General features: G+C 41.4%; 1 protein-coding gene and 1 long non-coding RNA gene across 2 annotated transcripts in view; one reads left to right on the top strand and one right to left on the bottom strand.

Annotated features, from left to right (window-relative positions):
* The window catches only part of LOC132243545 (uncharacterized), a 37,989-nt gene that overhangs the window by 7,022 nt on the left and 9,012 nt on the right, over positions 1-21,955 (top strand). The gene's annotated exons all lie outside the window — the stretch shown is intronic.
* On the bottom strand, positions 389-16,223 carry LOC102572055 (macrophage migration inhibitory factor). Its single transcript, XM_006277004.4, has 3 exons — positions 16,017-16,223; positions 1,564-1,736; positions 389-629 (listed from the first exon to the last, which is right to left on the bottom strand). The coding sequence occupies exons 1-3, from the start codon at positions 16,122-16,124 to the stop codon at positions 563-565; spliced, it is 348 nt and encodes a 115-aa protein (XP_006277066.1). The 5' UTR covers positions 16,125-16,223; the 3' UTR covers positions 389-562.

Raw genomic sequence — 21,955 nt, 5'->3', positions numbered from 1 at the left:
TGCACCATTAATGTGCATTAGCACGTGTGCATGTAAGCTAATGGGACTTAGCTATTTGCACCTAAACTTAATGTGCCTTAATGCACATTAGTGTACCTACATGTAGATGCATGCCTAAATTACCTTAATGCGTCTTAACTTCTCGATTCACAGAACTTAAGGAGGGGTATCTCAAGTCCAGTAAGAGGCACCTTGGGTCCAGAAAGGTTGAGAACTATGAGCAGAGACCAAGCCAGTGTCGCCTAACCCTACTTAGAGTCTAAGATTAAACAGACAAAGACCATATCTCCACATCTAGGCCATGTGAAAGTATGTCTACAGCTTCCCATTTCTCTTAAAATTAAATGAAATGAAAGGCTTGCACCCATGGTAGTTGTTTTCCCAAGTCTTTACTTATTTTCTATAGGTGGGTCATGTAAGTGTTATAGCAACAGTAGGTATGCATACCAAGTAAGGAGCCATTGGTTCTTGAGTCTGCACAGGCTTGGAACTGTGGTGAGCACAACCACAAAACTAAGTGGCATGCCTTGCCTTTCACTTTAAAGTGAATAAGGCACTCGCCTTATGCAAAGGTGGTGCTGTTCCAGCCCACATTGGCAGCACTCACTTCAAAGTAGCAGATGTAGATTCTGAAAGAGAAAGAGAGAAACACTCTCCAGCTTTGGAATTCACTTGGCAAAACTTCAGTATTTGCAGTCTAATACTCCTGCTCCATATTCCTTAAGAAGTTGTCTACATTTCACTGTTCTGTAGATTTCATTCTCCTTTCAAAAAATTGTAGCAGACGTTTTCCAGTGTTACATATTTTTTCTTTAATTCCCTGACCATTTGTGCTTTAAAATTCTCTTTTGCTTTCCTCTCTCTCTTGCCCCCCTCCTTAGGTAAGTGTTTTCAGAATTTTACATTTTAAGTGAAAAAGTGACATTGGCGATTTTAGTATGCTTTGGAAGAGCAACAGACATGCTTCTTTAAATGGAAACCTTTTAAAGCTAACTTTTCTACAGTATTTATTTGCACCTTAGATTCAGCATTGGAATGCTAGCAAATAAGAACCCCCAAAATATATTTGATCACAACTGACTGCTGGAAAAAGCAGACAGACATCATAAGTAAATTAGATTTTCAGATTACTTCTAGGTTCAATAATCTGTACGATTGTAATGTGTTTATACAGCATCTAGAACAATGAAACCCTAAAATCAGTACTACTAGTAGTAATCACTTGATTTTTCAAATGTTTTTTAAACTGATGTCTTCAACTTGCTTTAGTTTCAATTCTCATTTTCTCCACATCATCAGTTCTGTTCTCTAGTCCGTGTCAGGTTATTGTGTCTGTACAGCAGTTTGTGTCCATGTCAGAAATCCATGGACATACCAGACAGCAATAATAGTTTAACTGGAGTCCTTAGAGCCAAACCTAAACCCTCCTAACATTTAGGCTAACGAAATATCTCTCTTCCTATTTTTAGTTTACATTTGGGACTATAGGAATTGGGTTTTTTTGGTATTTTCAAACAGGTTGTTAAAAAACCCAAAATTAGGCTAATTGTTTTGTAAACTTACCTGTCTACAGGTATTTTCAGACGTTTGTTCAGTAGGTCACACAACAACTTTGAATAGTCCTTGTTCTCCTGATCTCCTATCTTGCCAATGCTGTAGAGAAAGCACATGGCACAGGGGTCCTGGGAACCACCAAAGGCCATCATCTGGTCAGTGGAGACCTTTATCTGTATATACTGTCAGAAGAAGAAAAATTTTTTTTGCTTTTCTTTGTCATTGCTGGAGAGTTTTTCAAAGGCATGAATGACACCTGGGTACAAAAGCCTCATTGAAAGCCAGTAGCAGCCAGCACTTACCTATCGTTTGTGCCTCTCCTCAGCATAATCTGCATTTTTCCTCCCTCCCTGGTTTATACATACAAAACTCATAATGGCATTGCTGCAAGTCATCCAGTAGGACAGTTATAAGCCAAACGCTGCATTGTTTAGGAGACACTACTTTCAGCATCTCTTTGCCATTTGCAGAACTAAGCTGCTTTTAATGTAAGCAGTGACATGACATCATGTAGACAGGCTGGGGTACCTGCCTAGAGATGTAAGATTTCTGAAAATCCATGGAAAAAAAAAAAAATTTCCAGAAAAAAAAAAATGGAAATTTTGGGAAAAATAGAAATATATGCAATACTTATTTTTTTTAGCATCCTTTATAGATCTAAATTCACTTTGCTACTTTACGAACATAAAATGTATTATGTATAACTCGGTTTACTCATAAAATTATCATGTTTGGTATATTTATTACATTTAAAAGTATAGTTTTATTCAGATAATAATTACAAATTTACGAATTGAATTTACTTTAAAATGTTTTTAATTTTTGTTACAAATGGAGCTACAAGCTAAGGAACATAGCATCTCTTAGTTTTTGCCAGTTTATGAGAAGCAGGCAAAAATTAAAGTTTAAAATAGAAGAAACCATCAACATTATAGTAAAACAAAGAAAGTTATTATTTATTCTGAACTTAGTCTCCTCCATAGTGTCAAGCAGATACAGAAAGCACTCATTTTTAGAAAAAAGAGCTGAGAAAAAAAGGAACCCCTCCACACCAAGACTTATTGAATACAAATTTTGCTACATGAAACTTTGTCTAATCAGTCTCATTTTCTGAGCTATCACTATCAACAGTTTCTGCTTCTTCTGATCCTTCATTTTTATCATCTTCATGGACTTCTGAAAACTGAAGTTGTGCCTGGATTGAGACAAGCTTTTCTACTCTTTCACATGTTAGTTTATTTCTTGATTTGGTGCGAGTATTTCCAAACATAGACCAGTTTCTTTCATATGCTGCAGAAGATGGAGGAATCGGAAGCAGGTGAGAAGCAGGAGGAGTTAGAGGTTGTGTCGTGCAAAGGCCTTGCCACCACGCTTCAGGAGGGATATGCTTGGCAGATTCCCAGACTGCATTCCCAGACCAAATACCTGAAGATGTTCTGTATTCTGCAACATTTGAAAGTACCTTTCCAACATTAAGTCCTAAATGTGTTGTTTATTTTGTAATCCAGTCAAATGCAGTAACAGTGCTATCATCACTAACATTTCTGCCTTTGAAATTTGGCTCCAAGAGATTTTCAGCAGCATGAATTGACTGGCAGTAAAATTCTTTCCGTCTGTTAATAAAGTCTTTCACTTTTCTTTCTTCTGTACTTGTAAGCGGAGATACATTTAAAAACAGTTGATTTTATCTGGGCCATTTGGTAAGAAATGTCTGACAGAAGCGCACTGTCTGATCCAGATGCAGTGGCTGCTGAAGAAATTGGCTCTAGATTCTTCAGGGAGTTCTGCAGCTGAACCCAGAAGACATCCTCATCAAACACAGTGTTCCTTACACTTCTGGGTACTTTTAGATTCTTAATTAATACTGTTCCTTGAAGAGCTGCTTTGTTTTTTAGTAAACTTTCAAATGAGATTACCACTCCACCTAATCTAGTTTAACTACAGAGCTTGAGTGTCACTATTTGATACTTTACATTCTTTTTTTTCCTGCTTCTTCTTAAAGACTGCAGCTACAATATGAGTAGCTTTTTACACGTTTTATAACTTCTTTTGCTCTTCTATGGATCTTTTGCAGAGTGTCTAACTTTATGTTGTCATTAAGAAGCAAGTTTAACCCATGGGATGCACATCCTATTGCAGTAATATGTGGCTATTTATCCATTATGATCTCCCATGCTGTTTTCCTGTTACTTGCATTGTCAGTCAGCAAAGCAAATACTTTACTGCTCCCAATCTTTTGTAGGACTTCACATATTTTACTATTGATATACTCTGCAGTATGCCTGTTCTCTCCTGTTTCAATGCTTCTGTAAAAAACTGGTTGATGTGTTATCACAAAGTTTATGATTCCTTCTCCCCACACATTTGTCCATCCATCTGTAAGTAATGCAAGATACAGTGCTTTGTTGATTTTTCCTTGCACATATTGCACAGTTTGCATAGTTCAGATTTTGACTCTAAAAGAGACTTACTCAAAGAATGTATTCTGGGCAAATGGTATGATGGTCTTAGTAATTTAAAAGCTTCCTGCCAGTGTGCATTTTCAGTTATTGACAATGGCACCTCAGAAGAATATATTACTGTTGCAAGAGCTTGGTCAATTTTTTTGTGATCTTCAGATGTCATCTTGTGTACAAATGAAGCTATTGAGGGTCTTCTATATACAGTTGGTTGCAATATCTGGTTACTTGAGGATGTTGATTGGGCAACCCTTTGTGATACTGATACAGAAGCAGCAGCAGGACTTCTGTATCAAGAATGTTGGAAAGAGCTACTTGCACTTTCATCATCATGATCTACCTCCTCCTCACTTACACCCACAAAGGATTTGTTAATGTCTGCAGGACACTTCTTACAAACAAGGATGTGTTTGGTCTTCTTAGTAGCATTTGGAAATGCATATTTCATTTGACTGTATTTGCAAATCACATTTTTTTCCCCTCAGAATAGTTTGCAGTGTGGAAATGCTTCCATATGCTAGAAGCTGGTCTCACCATTTTGCTGAGAGAGAAAAAAGAAAGATGTAATTTAGTGGCTAGCTTGCCTATATAAACACTAAGCTACAGCAGGTACAAATTTAGTAATGGATGGAGGAGAAGCCTCTTCAGAATTAACTGTGAACAACTTCCCTGCCCTGTAGGCTTCACCTCACTGCTAAGGTTGGGTGATTTGTCACAAAACATCAGATTAGTAGGAATTCAATTATGAATCACATAGGTTATGAAAATACACTAATGCAGTGAAAATATAGTTTAGTACACTGAATTCAGAACAATTTAAACTCTTACCTTTCAATAAAGAAGTATACTCTCTTTTAGCTCCTTTGTGCTGCTTCTGTACTTCTGTGGATCTCAAGGTCACGGGGCAAAGAGGAGGCAGGTTCCTTCCAACTCCAACACCTTTGACTTGCTCTTTCTCCTGTCCTGAGGCTTTTGAGCAAGCAGGGCAATAAGCTTCCTGTTTCTAATCTCTACAGCAACGAATGGATGCTGCTGCCAGTATCCACTTCCAGTCCTTTGAGGCCTAGTCAGGAGGACAGGAGCAGATCCACCAACCTCTAGATCAAAAGTCAACAATAGAAGAAGTCCACAAGCAAAGAAGGCACTGAATCCTCCTTCCTTCTCTTGTGAAAATGACAGTGCCCCTGGGGGCAGACATGCACCTTGCTTTTGCATTTGAGAGTTATACTGTACTGCTTGTCCTCGGTGTACAGGAATTATATTGATCTGATACTGTAGATAGTCTTATATAAAAATCTTCCTATTACATAGTTATCAGAAAATATTTTGGGGGAGTAAAGGGTAGCAACATATGAACACCTTGTCTTAAACATTTTATTCATCATTCTACAAGAAAATATTTCATAAAAAGGTTTTTTTTAATTTTTCCAAAATTTGTCAATTTTTCCAACCCCCCCCCCCCCCCAAAAGTCCTTGGAAAAAAACATTTTTCCCCTCCAATTTTTCTGTTTTTTTTTTCTATACCTGCCAGCATGCTTTGCCCATTAAGAGTCCTTCAGACAGTTCAAACAGCCCATAAGCAGGCTCGTATACCTGCAGCCTCACTGCCTAGCTTTGCCCCCATGGGAGCCCCTTAGCTGGTACTTATAACTCAAAATAATAACCCTTGGTCCAAGCACAGAAGTAAATCAACCCTACAGCCTTTCTCTAGACAGCAGGAGGAGGCCATTTTGCTCTGGCCCTTCCTAGAGGCAAGCTTTTTTGGCCCTGGTCTGCCTTCTACCCACAAACTACTTCTTCCCTCAACTCAAACCCCTTACTTGCCCCCCTATTTGGGCTTTTCACAGCTGGGCTTCTACCACATGGGTAGCTGCCCCACTTAAAGGGCCAGACCACCCTGCTACACGCTATGGGATACATTTCATTATGGTTGCACTGCAAATAAGCGGCATGATTTGCTTGTTACACCTGGTAACATAGTTCCTGTGCCTCCACTCCTATGGGCACCCCCATAAATATCCTTATGTATCTACAAAGAAATGAAGTACACTTTGATGCAAGAGTCCAGGTCAACTTCATAATAGAGAAAATGTTTGGCAATGAACTCTGGGAACAGATGTCATTCAGACCAGCAGTGAAAAAGACTCCTTAATAATAAGTGGATAAGTGGTAGTGTAAGAGTGATGTTGTAGCTGTGATGGTCCAGTGCAGGAGACAAGGATTTCTTAGAATGATATCTTTTGTTTGACCAACTGTGTAGTTGGGCTGTTTAAACAAGCTTTTGAATACAAGAGATTTTTTGATAATAAGAATTAGACAAGGCTGGAGAATATTTAACAGTGCAAGTGCCATTACAGGCAACCCTCGCTTAGTGCTCTTAATTGGTTCCTGAAAAATTGAACGTTAAGTGAAATGAGCATTAAGTGAAACCAAAAGTATTTGACAACCCAAGATGGTGACTCCAATTGTTTTTAATGACCCAAGATGGCGACCACGAGAATTATAACGAAACTCACCAAGTGCTAAGTGAAATCAGGTATCTGTTTAAAATGAGCGTTATAGCAGAATAGCACTCAGTGAAACAGCATTAAGCAGGGGTTGCCTGTAGACCCAAATGGGTGTTACTAAGTTTCAGTAAGTTTTTATGATGTGTCTGGGCTCATACAAAGCCAGGAGGAGACTTCTTTATACCAGAGTGTGCGCGAGTGCTGCAGCACTGTAGTCTGCATGTGGGAGCATGATTTTCCAACATAGGTGCATGCAAAGAATGCCCAGAGCATTCTTATGTCAGTGCACAGATTTTCCTTTGACTTCTGCAAGATTAGATTCACTTGTGCATAGAGGAAATGCATGAAGCCAAGCACTGCTTACAACCCCAACATAGGGTTTTGGTGGGAGGCAGGTGGGGCATAGCCTTATGTCTGCCCTTTATGTGGTGACTACTTGCAGGAGGGATTTTTTAAAGTGCTGGGTGCTAGCTTAATGTTGTTCCCCCTCCCACTGGAATGAGTTCTGAGCACTTTTGGTAATTGTAGCTGTAACTCCCTATGTGCCAGTGTGAAATTTGGATTTCGGTCATGTTACTATGCTTAAGCAATGGGTATTTTCTTTAAGAAGTGCAGACTCCTTGGGGGTCTTGTTGAACCATACTGCATATGATATTCTCTTACAGTAGTGGGGTCTTGGAGTTTGTATGTAAAATCTAAGTCACAGCTTCTGTGCATAGTCACAGTGCTCTTGCCCTACATTCCAGAGAGATTTTGCACCTCATTGGTCTCTGTTGCAGTGTTATCTAATGATGTAAATGTGAGCTGACACAGCCTGAACTCTAGATCAGCACCCCTCGTTAAACAAAATATAGCTTAATCCTGTTTTTGTGCGTGATAAGGGGAAAAAAAAGAAACATATTTATGTTAATATTCATATACAAGCTACAATTTTACTGCTGTTAACACAGTGTCAGATCCGGGCATGGTGGAGTCAGTTTCTTTAGCATACATCGTGCTTTTCTTTCTCTCTTCCCCGTGTTCATTAGCAGTGCATCAATGGAACTAGTAGCAATTAACCCACACGCTTTTCCTTGACCACATCTCTAGGGAGACTGGACAATCCCTGTCAAGGCCTCTTTTTAACTCTTATGGCAGAGGTCCTCAGAATATGATCTGTGAATCTGAGGTGATCTGCAAGGATGTGGTAAGTGGTTCACAGCTAGTTCATAGATCACATTGAGCTCTGTGTACCTTTTACTGTGTTTTCAATTAGAAGTTGGGTGACAAGGGTCCATGGTGTTCTGAGAGTTTTCACTGGTGTCTTGTTCCAAAATGCTCGGTAAAGATGCTATCTTTGTTCCAAAATATATGCTAATGACAATCTTGGGATACATGTGCACTGTGCACCACAGTATAGCATAGACATACCCAAGATAGATCTAAGGGAGCTAGCCCAGGTATTAGAAGCAGCCTATCTGCACAATCACAGGACTCCACATGGACTGCTTTACTCTGCTTCTCATGGGGCATGTCTACATGTGAAATCAGTTTGACACAATAAACTCCAGTGCATATCATGCTGGAGTTTATTGCTCCTGAGCACTTTGTTTACATGTGCATCTGGCATCACGGTACATTGAGCCAGGTTGGAGCAGCTTTGGCTGGCAGGAGGCCTGGGGGGTCAGCCTGCCAGCCTGGGGCTGTTCCAGCCTGGCTCAGCCTGTTGCGGAAGGGCTGGCTGGGGCATGAGAGTACTTCAGTGCAGGGCTAGCTGGCAGGCAGACCCTGCATTGAAGCACCCTCACGTCCCAGCCAGCCCTGTCAGCGTCTACACGTGTGTTGCAGTGCTGTTCTTTACTCCGCCGCAGGATTCCTTGCATTATTCCTTGCAAATTAATTTACTCCAGCCTAATAGTGTTACATGTGTAGATGCTGACATTTTACTGTGGAGCTAATTAATCAGTAAATTTCTTGTGTAGATGCAACCATGTAGAGTTAACTGGGTATCTGAAGCAGTCTGACTGCAGCAGCGTGGAGCACCATGCAGGCTGATTTACCCTCCAGGGTAAATTAGCTTGTATGGATCTTGGTGCTTATGGGCCTTGACTGCCTCCAGTACTTGAGCTAGCTCAGGTATCTACTGCAGCATGCATTGTGGATCTATTCTTCACTGAAACACAGGAGGCAAAAATGCCCTTTACAACATATGCACACCCTTTGTTACAAAGATGTCTGATGCTTTATTCTAGTATTCCAGCAGAGGGAGACTGTGTTTGAAGTAACGTGAGCAAGATAAAAAAAATTGTTATTTAGTCCTTTTAAAAATCAAGTTAAAATCCTATCACAATTGAGATTATTTATCACTGGAAGTTTGTGCCTCTGGGGGAAGCTGAAAAATGCTGTGCTGCCCTGGAACTAATCTTGCAAAAGTCACTAAAGACCAGATTTTTAGACACCTTTAATGTGAAGTTAGGTGTTTCATAGTGTTTTTAAAAATGCCTATGTGCCTGACTCCCAGTAGTTCCATTGGCATTTTGGGATGGTTTATTATTAAAAATACAAATGGTCTATTTTTATTCTATTTATATCTTGGAAGATTTTTGTTAAAACAGTTTTTCAGGAGATAGAAAATTGAAAAAGTTCTTTGTTATAAGAGAAAAGGGTGAGGAATGTGAGGAAAATATGAATAGTTTAGGATGTAATGAGAGTATATTAAAATAATTCCAAAGATCTTTATGGAGCTGTAACAGGTGTGAACTTGGATAATTGAATTGTCTTAGCAGATAAGTAGAAGAAGTCTGTCCTCAAAAAGAAGCTATAGAAACTAGAGTGCAGATCTGAGATACCTAACAAAGCAGGAACACTTAATATTACAAATATTTCAAAAGATATGAAAATATCTAGGCACAACTGTGATTAGTCAATTGAGTTTTTTTCAAAAAGCTATTTATGGAAGGTGGGCTTAGTGGAAAATGACCTGAAGATGGGAGGTGGTCTATCACAGGAGATTTTCACACCTACTGTCTTATCTTGCAATAGACTTGATGACCTAACCATCAAACTGCAAACTTTAAATAGATTATATATACTCAGACAAACACCTAAGGGATAATTCTGCCTGTTTATTAGAATATCCAATGAAGGGGGTTCCGCAGCCTCCCTAGACAGGCTTTTCCTGTGCTTTGCTCCTCACAGTTAAATTTTTTTAAATCAAGTCAGTATCTCCTTTTATATAACCTTTTACATATTAGAAAAAACTGTCATTGTGTCCTTTCTCCCTTTTCTTTTCTAGACTAAAAAACCCTAGTTCTTTTAACCTTTCTTAATAGATCACTTTTTCCAAACAAATCATTCCTGTTCCAGTAGTTTCTGGATTTTTTCTTGTTCACATATGTCAAATTGGATGCAGTACTCCAGCTTTTAGAAGGGGTGTGTGTGTGCGTGTTCTCTCTTTCTCTCTCTCTCTCCCTCTCTCTTTTTGCAATAGCATCACACTAACTCATTCAGGTTGGGATCCACTAACCCCCAATGCTCCTCTGCAGTAATATTGCTCAGGCAGTTCTTACCCATTTTGTATTTATGTGCCTGATTTATCATTCCTAATTGTAATGCTTTTGCGTGTATTGCCACTGAATTTCATTCGACTAATTTTGCATCATTCCTTCAAGTTACTAAGATCGTCTTGAAATCTGATCCTGTGCGTCAAAGTGCTTGTAACCTCTCCCAGTTTGGTATCACTCACAAAAAAAATAAATAAAAAAATTGTAAGTATAAATTCTATTCCTTTATCAAAGTCACTAATGACAATATTGATATGAACTGGCCCACCTGAGATGCCACCACAGTTTATCTAGGGACAGACATGACACAAAAATTGGTTTAAGATCAGAAACTGGTTTAAACCTGTAACAGCACAGATGTTCAGTACACATAAACCAGTTTCAAAATGGCCAAACCTGGTTTGAGATAAACTTGGTTAAATGTAGTATCAGACTTAAGTGATTGAGCTCAAAGCCAGTTTATGCCAATTCTGTCCCAGCCCCCTTCCGGATTTAAGTTAAACCAGAGTCCCGCAGCATCCTGGCATGCTCTCTGTCCTGGGAACTCTGCTCCAGTGGAACAGGGCTGGCTCCGCCCCTCTGCTCCCCAGTTGAAGCAGGGAGAGGCAGGGGCGGCAGTGGCCAATCCTGGGGGGGGCACATGCCCTCCGGTGCCCACTCTACATGTCACCTATGTTCCTCCTCCCTCTGGCATCTGGCAGAGGGGGCATGATGGGACTTATTCTGCCACTTGCCTCGACCATGATGGGAGTACCAGCCCCTGTTACAGTTTCTAGGAGCTCTGGTTATTCCCCGCTCTGCCCCTGGGAGACAACAGCGGGGTCTGCCTGCCCTGACTGCCGCTGCTGCCACTTGTTCTGTGCCTGGGGAAATGGCAGGATGTCTCCTCCTGCCCCTTCCCTCCAGCATCCCCTCCCTCTGGTGTCTGGGGGAGGGCGGGGTGGGGGCAGGAAGGAGCTTATTCCTCCACTTACCCTGGGCACAGAGTGAGTGGCAGCAGTCAGGGTGGGCAGACCCAGCTGGGGTCCCCCAGGAGCAGAGGGGGGAATAACCCCTCTCCCTGCCCCCATCTAAAGGGGCCTTGCCAGCCAGCACCTGGCTCTGCCCCCACCTGGCTGCTACAGTGGTGAGGGGGGAGCGACCATGATAGGGGCAGCAGCCCCTGTCATGGTTTCCTGGAGAACAAGCCCCTTCTTAGTGCAGGGGCCTGCGTTGTTGGGCAGGAAAGCTGCTGTGGAGCGTGGTTGCTTGGGGGGCTCTGGTCCCCTCTGAGCACAGGTGCTGTTGCACGCAGTCTGCTGCAGCTCTGCCTGCCCTGCAGCATGGATCCTTCCTGGTGGGGGAATGCCCACCCTGCAGCATAGCCTCTCTGCCAGGAAGAGGCTTGCAATCCCCAGACACCATAACAGGGGCTGCTGTCCCCATCAAGAGCCCTGCCCCCTCACTGCTGCAGCAGTGGAGTAGGGGCATGGCCAGATGCTGGCTGGCAGGGCCCATTAGGCATGGGGCAGGGATGGGGGTTATTTCCCCTCCCTTCAGCATCTGTCAGAAGGGGCAGGAGGGGACTTCTTCCACCGCTTGCCCCAAGCAGGGAGTGAGCAGCGGCAGCAGTCGGGGTGGAAGACCCAGCTGCGGTCTCCTGGGGGCAGTAGGGGTAGAGTGGGGAAAAACCCCCACTTCCTGCCCCTTCTGCCTCTGGGCTCCATGCCGGCCAGCATCTGGCCACACCCACTCCCTCTGCTGCAGCAGTGAGCGGGGAGCACCTGATGGACCCTGGCTTGGGTCCATGCCAGTGGGGTAGGGAGTGGGGAATTAAACACCTCCCTGGGCAGTTCAGGGAAAGCTGCTGCCTGGGCTGACCACCCCTCTCCCCCCCCCCCCAACACAGCTTCCATGTAGCCGAGGGCATGCTCTAGCACCCCCGGCGCCTGGCCTGAGCAACAGCAGGCATGTGATCTGCATTTCCTCAGTCCACAGGGAATGTCTGTGCAGTTGCAAATTGATTCAACCTAGGCAAGTTAGACTAACCTGCAAAGAGTGAATCAACTCAGGCTCCAGCTTTTTTTAATGTCTGTCCCTAGCTTTAGACAGCAAACCATTAATAACTCCTGCTTGAGAGCACAACCAGTTGTACATGCAAGTTAGGAAGAATTCATTTAGGCTACATTTCCCTAATTTAGTTATTTGAATGTGATATTGCTGAAATCTATACTAAGTCAAGATATTCTACATCTGCTGCTTCCCCTCATTTGCTAGGTCAGTGGCTTTCAACCTGTAGTCTGCAGATTCTCTATGTCTAAGGGGTCTGCGCAAGATGACTATGATCTATCAAAAACCGTGAATGCCTAGACTTACAATTCAGAGAGATCCACATCTCCATTCAAAATTTCCAAAGGGGTCTGCACCTCCATTCAAATTTTTTTAGGGGTCTGCAAATGAAAAAAGGTTGAAAACCCCTGTGCTAGGTCAGTTGCTCCATCGAAGAAATTGGACTATTTTTATATTACTTGACTTTCACATATCCATGTTGTCTGTCTTATTATTATGTGACCCTGAGGATGCTTATAAATTGATGGCTAAATAATGTTATTGCAGTCTCTTTCTAGGGTTCAAAGTTAGGCCGACTGGTATATAATTCCCTCACCTTCTCCAGTCCTTTCATCATTCTCAGAGATGATCACTACAGATCCAGAGATTGGTCTGGCTAGTTCCTTAAGTATTTAGGCTGAATTTCATTTAGGCATCCTAAGTCTTAACGAGTAGTATTGAAAGGCTGGTCAAGAACTCCCTTAACAGTAGTACAGTGGTAGTGCTATGAGATCTAGGGGGTAATATCCTGTGGGCTCCTAAACTGACAACTTCCATTTTACTTCTCATTTTCAGTAAACATCTGATGTAACTCCCAGCAGGTTTTTGGTGTTAATGAAGAAAACAGATCCTTTCAAAGACTCTTGGGAGGGACAGTTGTTTTAAAAATGATGTTTTAGAATCTCTAAATTGTTAATGTATCATCATGGGTCTTTGTTAGGTAAAAAGTGCCTATGGATTTGATAATGAAGTAAGCGGAGAGCAGTCAGTACTGGGGATTCTGACCACTTTTGGTAAGATGTGACCAGAAATTATGTACTAAGGTACACTGCACTTTGCTGTCTTCAATTATATGCAAATGAAACAGAATAACTGTTTTAAGGCACTTTCACTCAATCAGCTATCAGGTTTTCTTAGGCCAGCTTTGTTTGGAGGTAGCCAGAATAAATGGATAAGTCTCTGCTTATTTATATTATTATTGATGGTGCATCCTAAAAAACTGTCTTTACATGAGACTTTTAGGAAGTAGAAGGTGGAAGGTTGTTATATTTCATATTGGTACTAATGATGGCTACAGTATTAAGTGGTTAAATACTTACCAAGCACACATTTTTATTAATGGAGAAAATGCTCCAACTCTCACCATTATATATTCACAATGAATTAGCCAGCTATTGCAAACATTGTTTCATGGTTTACAGCACTGATTCCAGTAACAGCAAAATTCCTTATCAAATATTGTGAATATATACTTTACCTTTACTCTTTTTTTTCCTTCACCCAATGGCTCTCTCTGAATGAAACAGAGTAACAAATCAAAAGCAGTCTTGTTATTATTTCTGGGTTTTTTTTGTTCAAATAATATCTCTTACCATCAAGGTTCTGCTTTCACATCTTGGTGATCTTGGTATGTAGCTGTGGAAACCATTGGAGAGGAGATCTGACATTTTGTTGTATTGTAAAAATGATCTTTGATATAAGAGTTGGTCAAAAATATGCCATTTTCTCCCTCCTCCTGCAGAAGTTTTACTTTATAAAATGATTTTTTTGACAATTTTTTTTTTAATGAAAAGGGTTTTTTAATTGAAAATTTATAACCAGTGGTTGGTCTCCTGTTTCTTTTGTTGCTTTGATCACATATGATATTACTGTTTTGCAAACAAAATAACAGCTCTTCCAGTTGCCAGCACATCATACTTAACGTTCTTTCCTTCTCTTGTCATCAGCAAAATAGGGATCCTAATGGACAAGTTCTATGCCATCAGTCACACCTATGCTACTTCCTTACCTTTTATGGAGTTTCTACATGCTTAGGGCAAAGCCTCAAGGTTGTAGTTATGTTGCAAGAGCAACATTTGCCTTGCAGGAAGCTGTGTGCGAAGAAAAGAACTCATCCTAATTCTAAATTTGACATTTAAAAAATGCATATCTACCTGCATGTTTTTTATCTCATTTATTTTGTCATCCCCGTGTCTGGAAGACTGAATTGTGTGTCCTACTGGTACATTCAAATGGGGACCTGACTCAGTCAGATATGTTATTCTGCTTTTCAGGTTGATGTTTCTCATGCTTGTTCTTAGTCACAAATCAAATGTTCTTTCGTTAGATACAATTCTGTGTGAATTACAGTAATGTAAAAAAGGTATTAGCATCTTCTAAGGAAGTTTATGTTCTTTTTTTTGCTCTATTAACTTTTCTCTTATACTTCAGACTTGCCATGATTAGTCTTTAAAAGTGTAAAAATTGCTTCTGAATACATGGGTGTAAATCAGTGGTTCTTAACCTTTTTAGATTCAGGGCACCCCTCCATAACTTTTTTGAATTTGGTGGCACCGGGGTTGAGAACTACTATTGGTGCTGCCTCATCTTACTGCCCTGATAAACAGGGTCAATTCCATGTTTGCAGTCATTAACATCTTTTTTTAGAAAGAATTAATAGATTCATAGATGTTAGGTGCTGGAAAGGACCTCATGAGATCATTGAGTCCAGCCCCCCTGCACTTGGGCAGGAAATGTATGTTTGAAAATGTATCTTTGAAAAGAATAAATGTATGTTTGAAAATACTATTGGAAGATCACTGAAAGCAGTTTTTAGAATATCAGTACGCTTTTTTTTCTGAGTATGCATTTTGACCTTCACACAATATACTGTATTCTGTGGGTGTGTCTACACATTCATTAATATGCTTTTCCTTATGTGTTTTAAATTTAGTTCCTCTAATGTGAGGTATTAAATAAATGTATATTAGGCTGCCCTAATGCACAGTAACGAAAGTGCACTCTTTTTTAGTCATGCTTAGTGTGGAAGAGCCTATTTTTACTGCACATTAGTGTATTAGCATGTTTTTTATGCAACACTTTAATGTGCCATAAAATAGGTTATTGCAGATTAAAGCGCACATGTAGACACACCTAGTTAGTCCATTGCAAATCTAGATTAAATTTTATTAAGCCAAAGATGCTGAATAATATCTAGCCCACTGAAACAAATGTTCCATTTATTTCAAGAGTAATCTATATTCATGGAAGGATTGGCATAAAGATGCTGGGCAACATTCAGAATTAGTGTCAATAGGGAAAATTATAATGCCATTAGAGTGGCACACACAAGTTTGTATTTTATTTTTTATTTGAATTTTGCCTTGGTATAGATTTATTTTAATTTGCAATTATCAATTTTTTTCCCAATGCAAAACTTTATATGAATGTATATGTTATAGGCGGGAATTTGAATGCACAAAAGTCAGGAAAGCCTGTCATAATTAGAACCAGAACTCAGGACTTTTTATAGCGTATGCATGGTAATTGTGGGAAAATAACCCAAATTTAAAGCAAAATTGAAACATAATGTCAGGAAATCAATTATTGCTTCCATAATAAGTGGGTTGTTATGTCTTTTTGTGAGTCATGTTCCCTGTCTTAAAATGCAATGTGTATTGTTTAGATCTCAAAGTGTTTTAGGTAAAATGTAGTAAACAAGATGTGTGAAAGTAGAAGGCGTTGACTACTGTTAATTTTGTGAGCAGTGTCATCAGTAAAACAACAGTAGACATTAATACAGAAAAGACAGCACCCAGAGATAACTCACTGTACAATTCATTATGTATCTAGATTAGAAATAAAGTCTTGGAGCCTTTTGTGCTTACCTGTGCCGGTTTGCCCAGTGCTTTTGATAGTTGCTCTGTGACTTCTCCTAGGAACCCTTCTGGCACTTTATCTTTGCTTACATTTGTGGTAACAGTGAATAAAGGCATCTTTGGATTGAGAGAAAGCTTTGTAGTCAGAGCCTTACTGAAGCTATTATTTTCTTCTCTGCTTCACAGTATAGGTGTTATGATGCTCACTCTTCCAAAAAAAACCCCAAACTAATTGGGATCTCTTTAATAGCCAGCAGTTCTTTCCCCACCTCTGACTCTCACCTGTGTGTTAGAAGAGGAAAAAGGCAGTGTGAGCCATCTACTGGACTTGTATGTTAATGCAGTTGGAACTGGAGATATATTTCAGTTGGAGAAGATAGTAGTATTTTTCACTTTCCAGTACATCAAGAATTTTGTTCATAGTTCAAATAATTGTCCATTTTTGAGTACAGGTATACAGGATAATTATGAAAATTTGAAAAAAACCCCAAATGTTACAGTAGGTTGCCTTCACAAAACTGGTAAGTTTATAATGGAAATTGTTTTGGAACTGTAAGTATAACAACTATCTTATTACACAAATTGGACAGGCTTTCAGGTAACATGCTCCCAGATTCTGCAGTTATGGAATCTGGCCAATCTGTATAATAAGATAGTTGCTATATCTATGGTTGTAAACCAGTTCCCATTATAAACACACCATTTTTATGAATGCAGTTTGCTTTTTTTTGTTGCTTAGCTTGTATTCCAATAATTAATAAAAAAAGAATATAATCCTTGTTGTGTGGTAGGCCCAATTTGGAGTCTGCTGCAGTCAGTGCAGTGAGTCTCACTGATGTCAGGGGATTTCAGATCAGCTCACGTGGGTTCCCCTTTACTAGCACTGCACTTGCTAATCTTAGGGGAAAGGACTTGCCCTTGACTTCCTTATCCTTTATACTACAGGTTGTCCTATTGCAGTCAATGGGAGCAGAGGGGTGAAATCCAGGGGGTTGCTCATGAGGTATAGTACTGCCCAGAGGCAGGGTGAGCTGCAGAATTAAGCCATGTATAACTCCTCTCCAAACATGGATTGCTGTCCATTGGGGTATTGTTTGAATGAGGTGACGTCGGGGTCTGACAAAAGTGGGGAGCAGGTGGACGTTTTGAAGATCGGTTATGGGCTTTCAGCATAGCTAAAGAAAATAGATTTTTTCTTTCCTCAGTATGAGTAATAGCAGGAGTGTCTAGGTCCTTGCAGACTTCTCCAGTTACTTTCAGTGGGAACAGGGCTTGGGAACTGGGGAAACCAGGCCCCTCATTGTGGGTGAGTGTGTGGGTGAATGATCTTTTAAGAGGCTCTTGCAGGAGCCATTTGGAACCACATGTATTGGGCCAAGACTTATGTTTCACAGTATTGATCAGTTAGGACAAAGACACTGATTGGAATAGCTCTTTGTCAGACTCTGGCTCTGATTTCTGAACAGCATTGGCGTCAGGAGTAAAACGGATTGAGAAAATACCCTATGAGGAGGGAAGGTGCAGGTAGAAACTCTAGAGTCTAAACTCTCCAGAAATGCAGACGAGAACTGAAAAAAGTCAGAACAGAGTTTCTTTTTGTATATCCAAGCAATGGGTGCCACAAAGAGGAAGTCAGGCAGAGGGCAGACTTATTTCAGACAGTAGCTAGTTCTGAAGCACTTAACATTTTTAATTTCTCAGGCAGCAGTGACTAACTGAAGCTGTTTTATGGAAATCTGAAGATAACTGTACTGCACATAAACAAGAAACGTCATTCACATGCTTGATTCATTAGCAGGTTGCTAAGAGGTACCCTTAAAAATGTTTGTGCACTATCAGCATTCACTTGGACAACACTGTTTGCTCTGACTGCTGTTTGGGTCATTTCCTATATGACATATTTCATTTGGAAAATACAACAAATCCGATGGCATAGAAGGTCTACATGGATGATGCTTTGATTTGAAGGTCATGGTAGGAAAGTGCAACTAGGGGCTCATAGTAGCTTTAGAAAGAACCAGATCTTTTGGGCTGACACCAAACAAAAAATAACTTCCATATGAGGTGAATAGCATATGTGAGAGAAGTTAAAACAGCAATGGGCAGCTAAATTACAGCCTGGTTGAGAAGGCTGAACTACAGGATACAACAAAGCTACAAGAAATGAACTTGTTCCTGCCAAGCAACCAAGCTCCGATGTCTCAGAAGGGACTTCTAGTTCCTTGTGATAGGACACCTCGGGGACTAACTGAACATTGGTTATTAGTAGCTTGTTTATATGTATTTGAAATTCTGTATCGTGTTAATGTTGGTTGTTAGGTGTATGGTTGTTCAGTTTGGCTGGAGAAGGAAGATGTAGGCAATTGTACCTTTACGGAGCTCTTGAAAGATCCATTTGGGAATGGTTCTTGTACAGAGGCTTGTTCCACACAATACTGATTAGTTAGAACAAAGGCCAGTGCTTGGAGCAGACCTGTCTCAGACCCCTTAGCTTTGAGAAGCTGCAGAACAACATGGTCCAGTTCCTCCACATCTGTTTCCCAATCATAGTTTTCCCCCACAAGGATACAATAGGTAGGACTAATGGTGCCTTGTGCGTACAGGAGTTTTGTGTACTGGTGATAAGCCAATTATTGTGAGCTTCAGGAAGGCCTGGGAGGGCAGGAGGATTGTATTATTTATGAAAACAGTGAAGTTTGAGGCCAGTTTTTGTTGTTGATCAGAGTAAAACAGATGTTAGATTGACACAATTAGGATGCCTTTTTCTTAGAAAGGGAGGACTTTACACTTAGTGGATGATGGCATGCATAGTCAAAGCAACCTACATTTTTACCAGTTGCAGAGATATATTTTTTTTCTCCTGCTCTGTGGCTAGTCACCTGGTTTGGTTCTGATCTTTGGGAGTTGAGAAGGAGGTAAGATATTAAGTTGATAATCCCAGAGTTCAGGAAAGCTGGCATACAGGGTTGAAGAAGAGAGGGATTACTTGTGTGCAAAGTGGAGAAGAGCTAAAGGCCTTCTTTTAGCTTTTGAAGGTAGTAAGTGACTGGTTTGTTTTCTTCTTCCTCCCAGCACCTTGGTTGTGGATGATTATGGTATTCCTTTCTGGCTCTTTGGTATTACAAACAGTAACTGTTTTCCCTATAAGACCCAGTGTTTGCTAAGCATTTTCTGCTAGTAAGTACTTAACATAACTCTTTGTAGTGCTTCCCTGGAGGATGTCTGGGAATAGGCAAAGCTTGGAAACTTTCCAAATGAACCTTGTGGGCGCATCCACACATGCAAGCACATGCGTTTGCAGCAGCTCAAATAGAAGCAGTGCAAATTTGAGCCGGGGCTTTTTGCCTCGGACATGCACTTTGTTGTGGAACAAATTGTGCCACTTGGGGCAAAATAACCCTGCCTGGCTCCTCCCTTATCTGCAGCCAGGGGGAGCTAAAGCCCGGGGCCAGCACCTGTGCTGTCCCCAGCAGTATAAAAAGCTGCCCTGTCCTAGCCCCATCCATACAAAAAGCTGCCCTGGCAAGCAGCTCAGAGCTACTCGCTCTCAGGAGCTTTTGGGGCCCAGCCAATTGGTACCTGGGGACACTGCTGTAGCAGCATCCCAAATCCATTTTTAAAAATACCCCAAAATCCATGTTCTTCCACAGTTAAAACAAAAAACCATTCTACACACACACACACACACACACACACACCCCCCTAGAGAGAGAGAGAGAGAGACAGCGATCAGGTGGGTAATGCTTTATTGGTATATTTACAATGTTAAAGCAATTTGGAAGCCTACCAGTGTCTCTATCATCATGAAAAAATAAATTTCAAATACCTATATGTGTTGATGTGTGCTTTTGGTTTTCTTCACACATGATGGGTGTGTGATGGGGGGATGTGGTTATTGCAGGAAGGGGGTGAGAAGGGGTGTGGGGGAAGGCAGGTGTGTGTGTGTGGAGTGATGTGGGTTGGTCTGTGGGTAGGTGTGGGGCAATTGCTGGGGGCACTGTGGGTGTGGGGGACCTTGGGGGGCTGTTCAGGAGGGGTGGGTCCCCTGGCCCCCACATGGTACAGCACCCCCCACACAGTACATGGAATACCCCACACAGGGCCCCAGCTCCCCCCGGAGGGCCACAGCCCCTATCCCCCACAGGGCCCCAGCCCCACTTCCCAGGGTCCCAGGTACCCACCTCTGCCCCCCTGTGCCTGTCGGGGGGTGAGGACCTGGGCCAGCCCCATGTGGCTCTCTAGTCCAGCTTTGCACCAGAGTGGGTCACAGGGCTCCGGGATGTGCAGCTCATGTGTGCGCCTCCTGGAGCTGTGCGACTCGCTCCGGTGCAAAGCCGGACTAGCGAGCCACAGGAATCTGGGCCAGGTCCTCACCCCCCGCAGCCCCAGGGACATCCCCCCTGCCACTCCCCAAACCCCACCCCTCACATACCCCTGCCACCCCTCACCCACCCACACCCATGAACCCTGCCCCCCCACTGACCTTGGACAGCGCCAGGGATCAGGGGCAGCTGGAGCACCAAAGAGATGCTCTGGTTTTCGGCCAAAACCAGAGCATCTCTTCTGGAGGACTGGCTACGGGCACAGTCTGGAACTGTGCCTTCCTCTGCTTCATTGCGGAGCAGTTTTTTTAGACCTCTGGATATCCAGGGGTCTAATTTTCTCCCCACGTTGCAAGTTTGCAAAGGGGTTTGAGGCGTGGCAAGAGGCACGTGCACGCTCGTCTGGACGCACCCTGTACATGGAAGCCAGAAGTTACTAAGAAAGAGAGAAGGGTGAATTGGTCTCTGTCTAGTAGGCATTCAATACATTAGATGCATGACTTCCCAATTGCTGGAAGGGAGATGGGGCTTTCTCTAGTTTCATTTTGCATCAGTTTAAGTAAAATCACTTTAAAACAAACCAGTTGTGAACACACTTAAATTGGCTAAAAAGAAAACAACCAAACAAACAAAGAAAAAAAAGAGAGATGCTCCCCCCATACTAGCAACACCATTGTGGCAGCTGAAACAAATTTTTGTAATTTGATGGGTCTTACCCATGTGTTTCTTTTATGAGTTGTTGAAGGAAGATGGAATGACCATTTAATTGTATGTCATTACTTGTGTCAGTTTGTGAAGGCTTGGAAAGAGACTGAGATAGTATTTCTGCCTGGTTTTATAACTTAATTTTTTATTTAATCCAATAACCAGTAATCACTTAAACCTTGTGTTATGTCTGTCCTTAGAAAGGTAAAAGTTTGTTACAGAAGTTATATATAAGCAACTAGTTTTGTAAGAAACTTTCACCTTTATGAAAACATCTGATGTAATTCCCAGATGCCTTGCATACTAATTAGAAAATCAGACCCTTCGGTAATACACAAGCTTTTGGGAGCTGTCTCATTTTCTGATACCCATTTTTCCTCTTTCATAAATAGAAGAAAGACCAGTTACCTCAAGTAGGTCATTTATTTTGTGTTCCTGCCAGTGCAGGATTGATCTCTAAATTGTAAGTTGATCTGTAAGACATTGGACAATGCTGTTTTAGATATGCCAAGCCATGCTGTTTTGATGATTTCTCTGGAGGGAATAGTCCACAGTCCAAAAGTTTTCACTGTTAAGGACTTCTGATATTCAGACCAAATTTTCTTTTTCAGTTGCATTTCATAGATCTTTATTTGTCCTTGTGCCATCCTAAAGACTTCTCTTACTTTCCATTTTTACAGCCTGCCTTTCAAATATTTGTACCCTTATATTATATTCCTACTTTGTGTCTAATGGCCATTTAAACAAGCTGTGCGTATTCAGCCTTTTTCCTTATAAATCAATCCACTTAACCCTTTTTATATATTAATATATATATAATAATGTGTGGCTCCTCTCTTAGCGATAACTTGTTCATAGTTTTCTGGTACTGACATGCCTAGAATTGAACAAAGCCTTCCACGTATGGTAATGATGGCATAA

The sequence above is a fragment of the Alligator mississippiensis genome, chromosome 10 (genome assembly GCF_030867095.1).
Source record: "Alligator mississippiensis isolate rAllMis1 chromosome 10, rAllMis1, whole genome shotgun sequence".
Taxonomy (NCBI): domain Eukaryota; kingdom Metazoa; phylum Chordata; order Crocodylia; family Alligatoridae; genus Alligator; species Alligator mississippiensis.
This window is presented reverse-complemented; position numbering and strand designations above follow the sequence as displayed.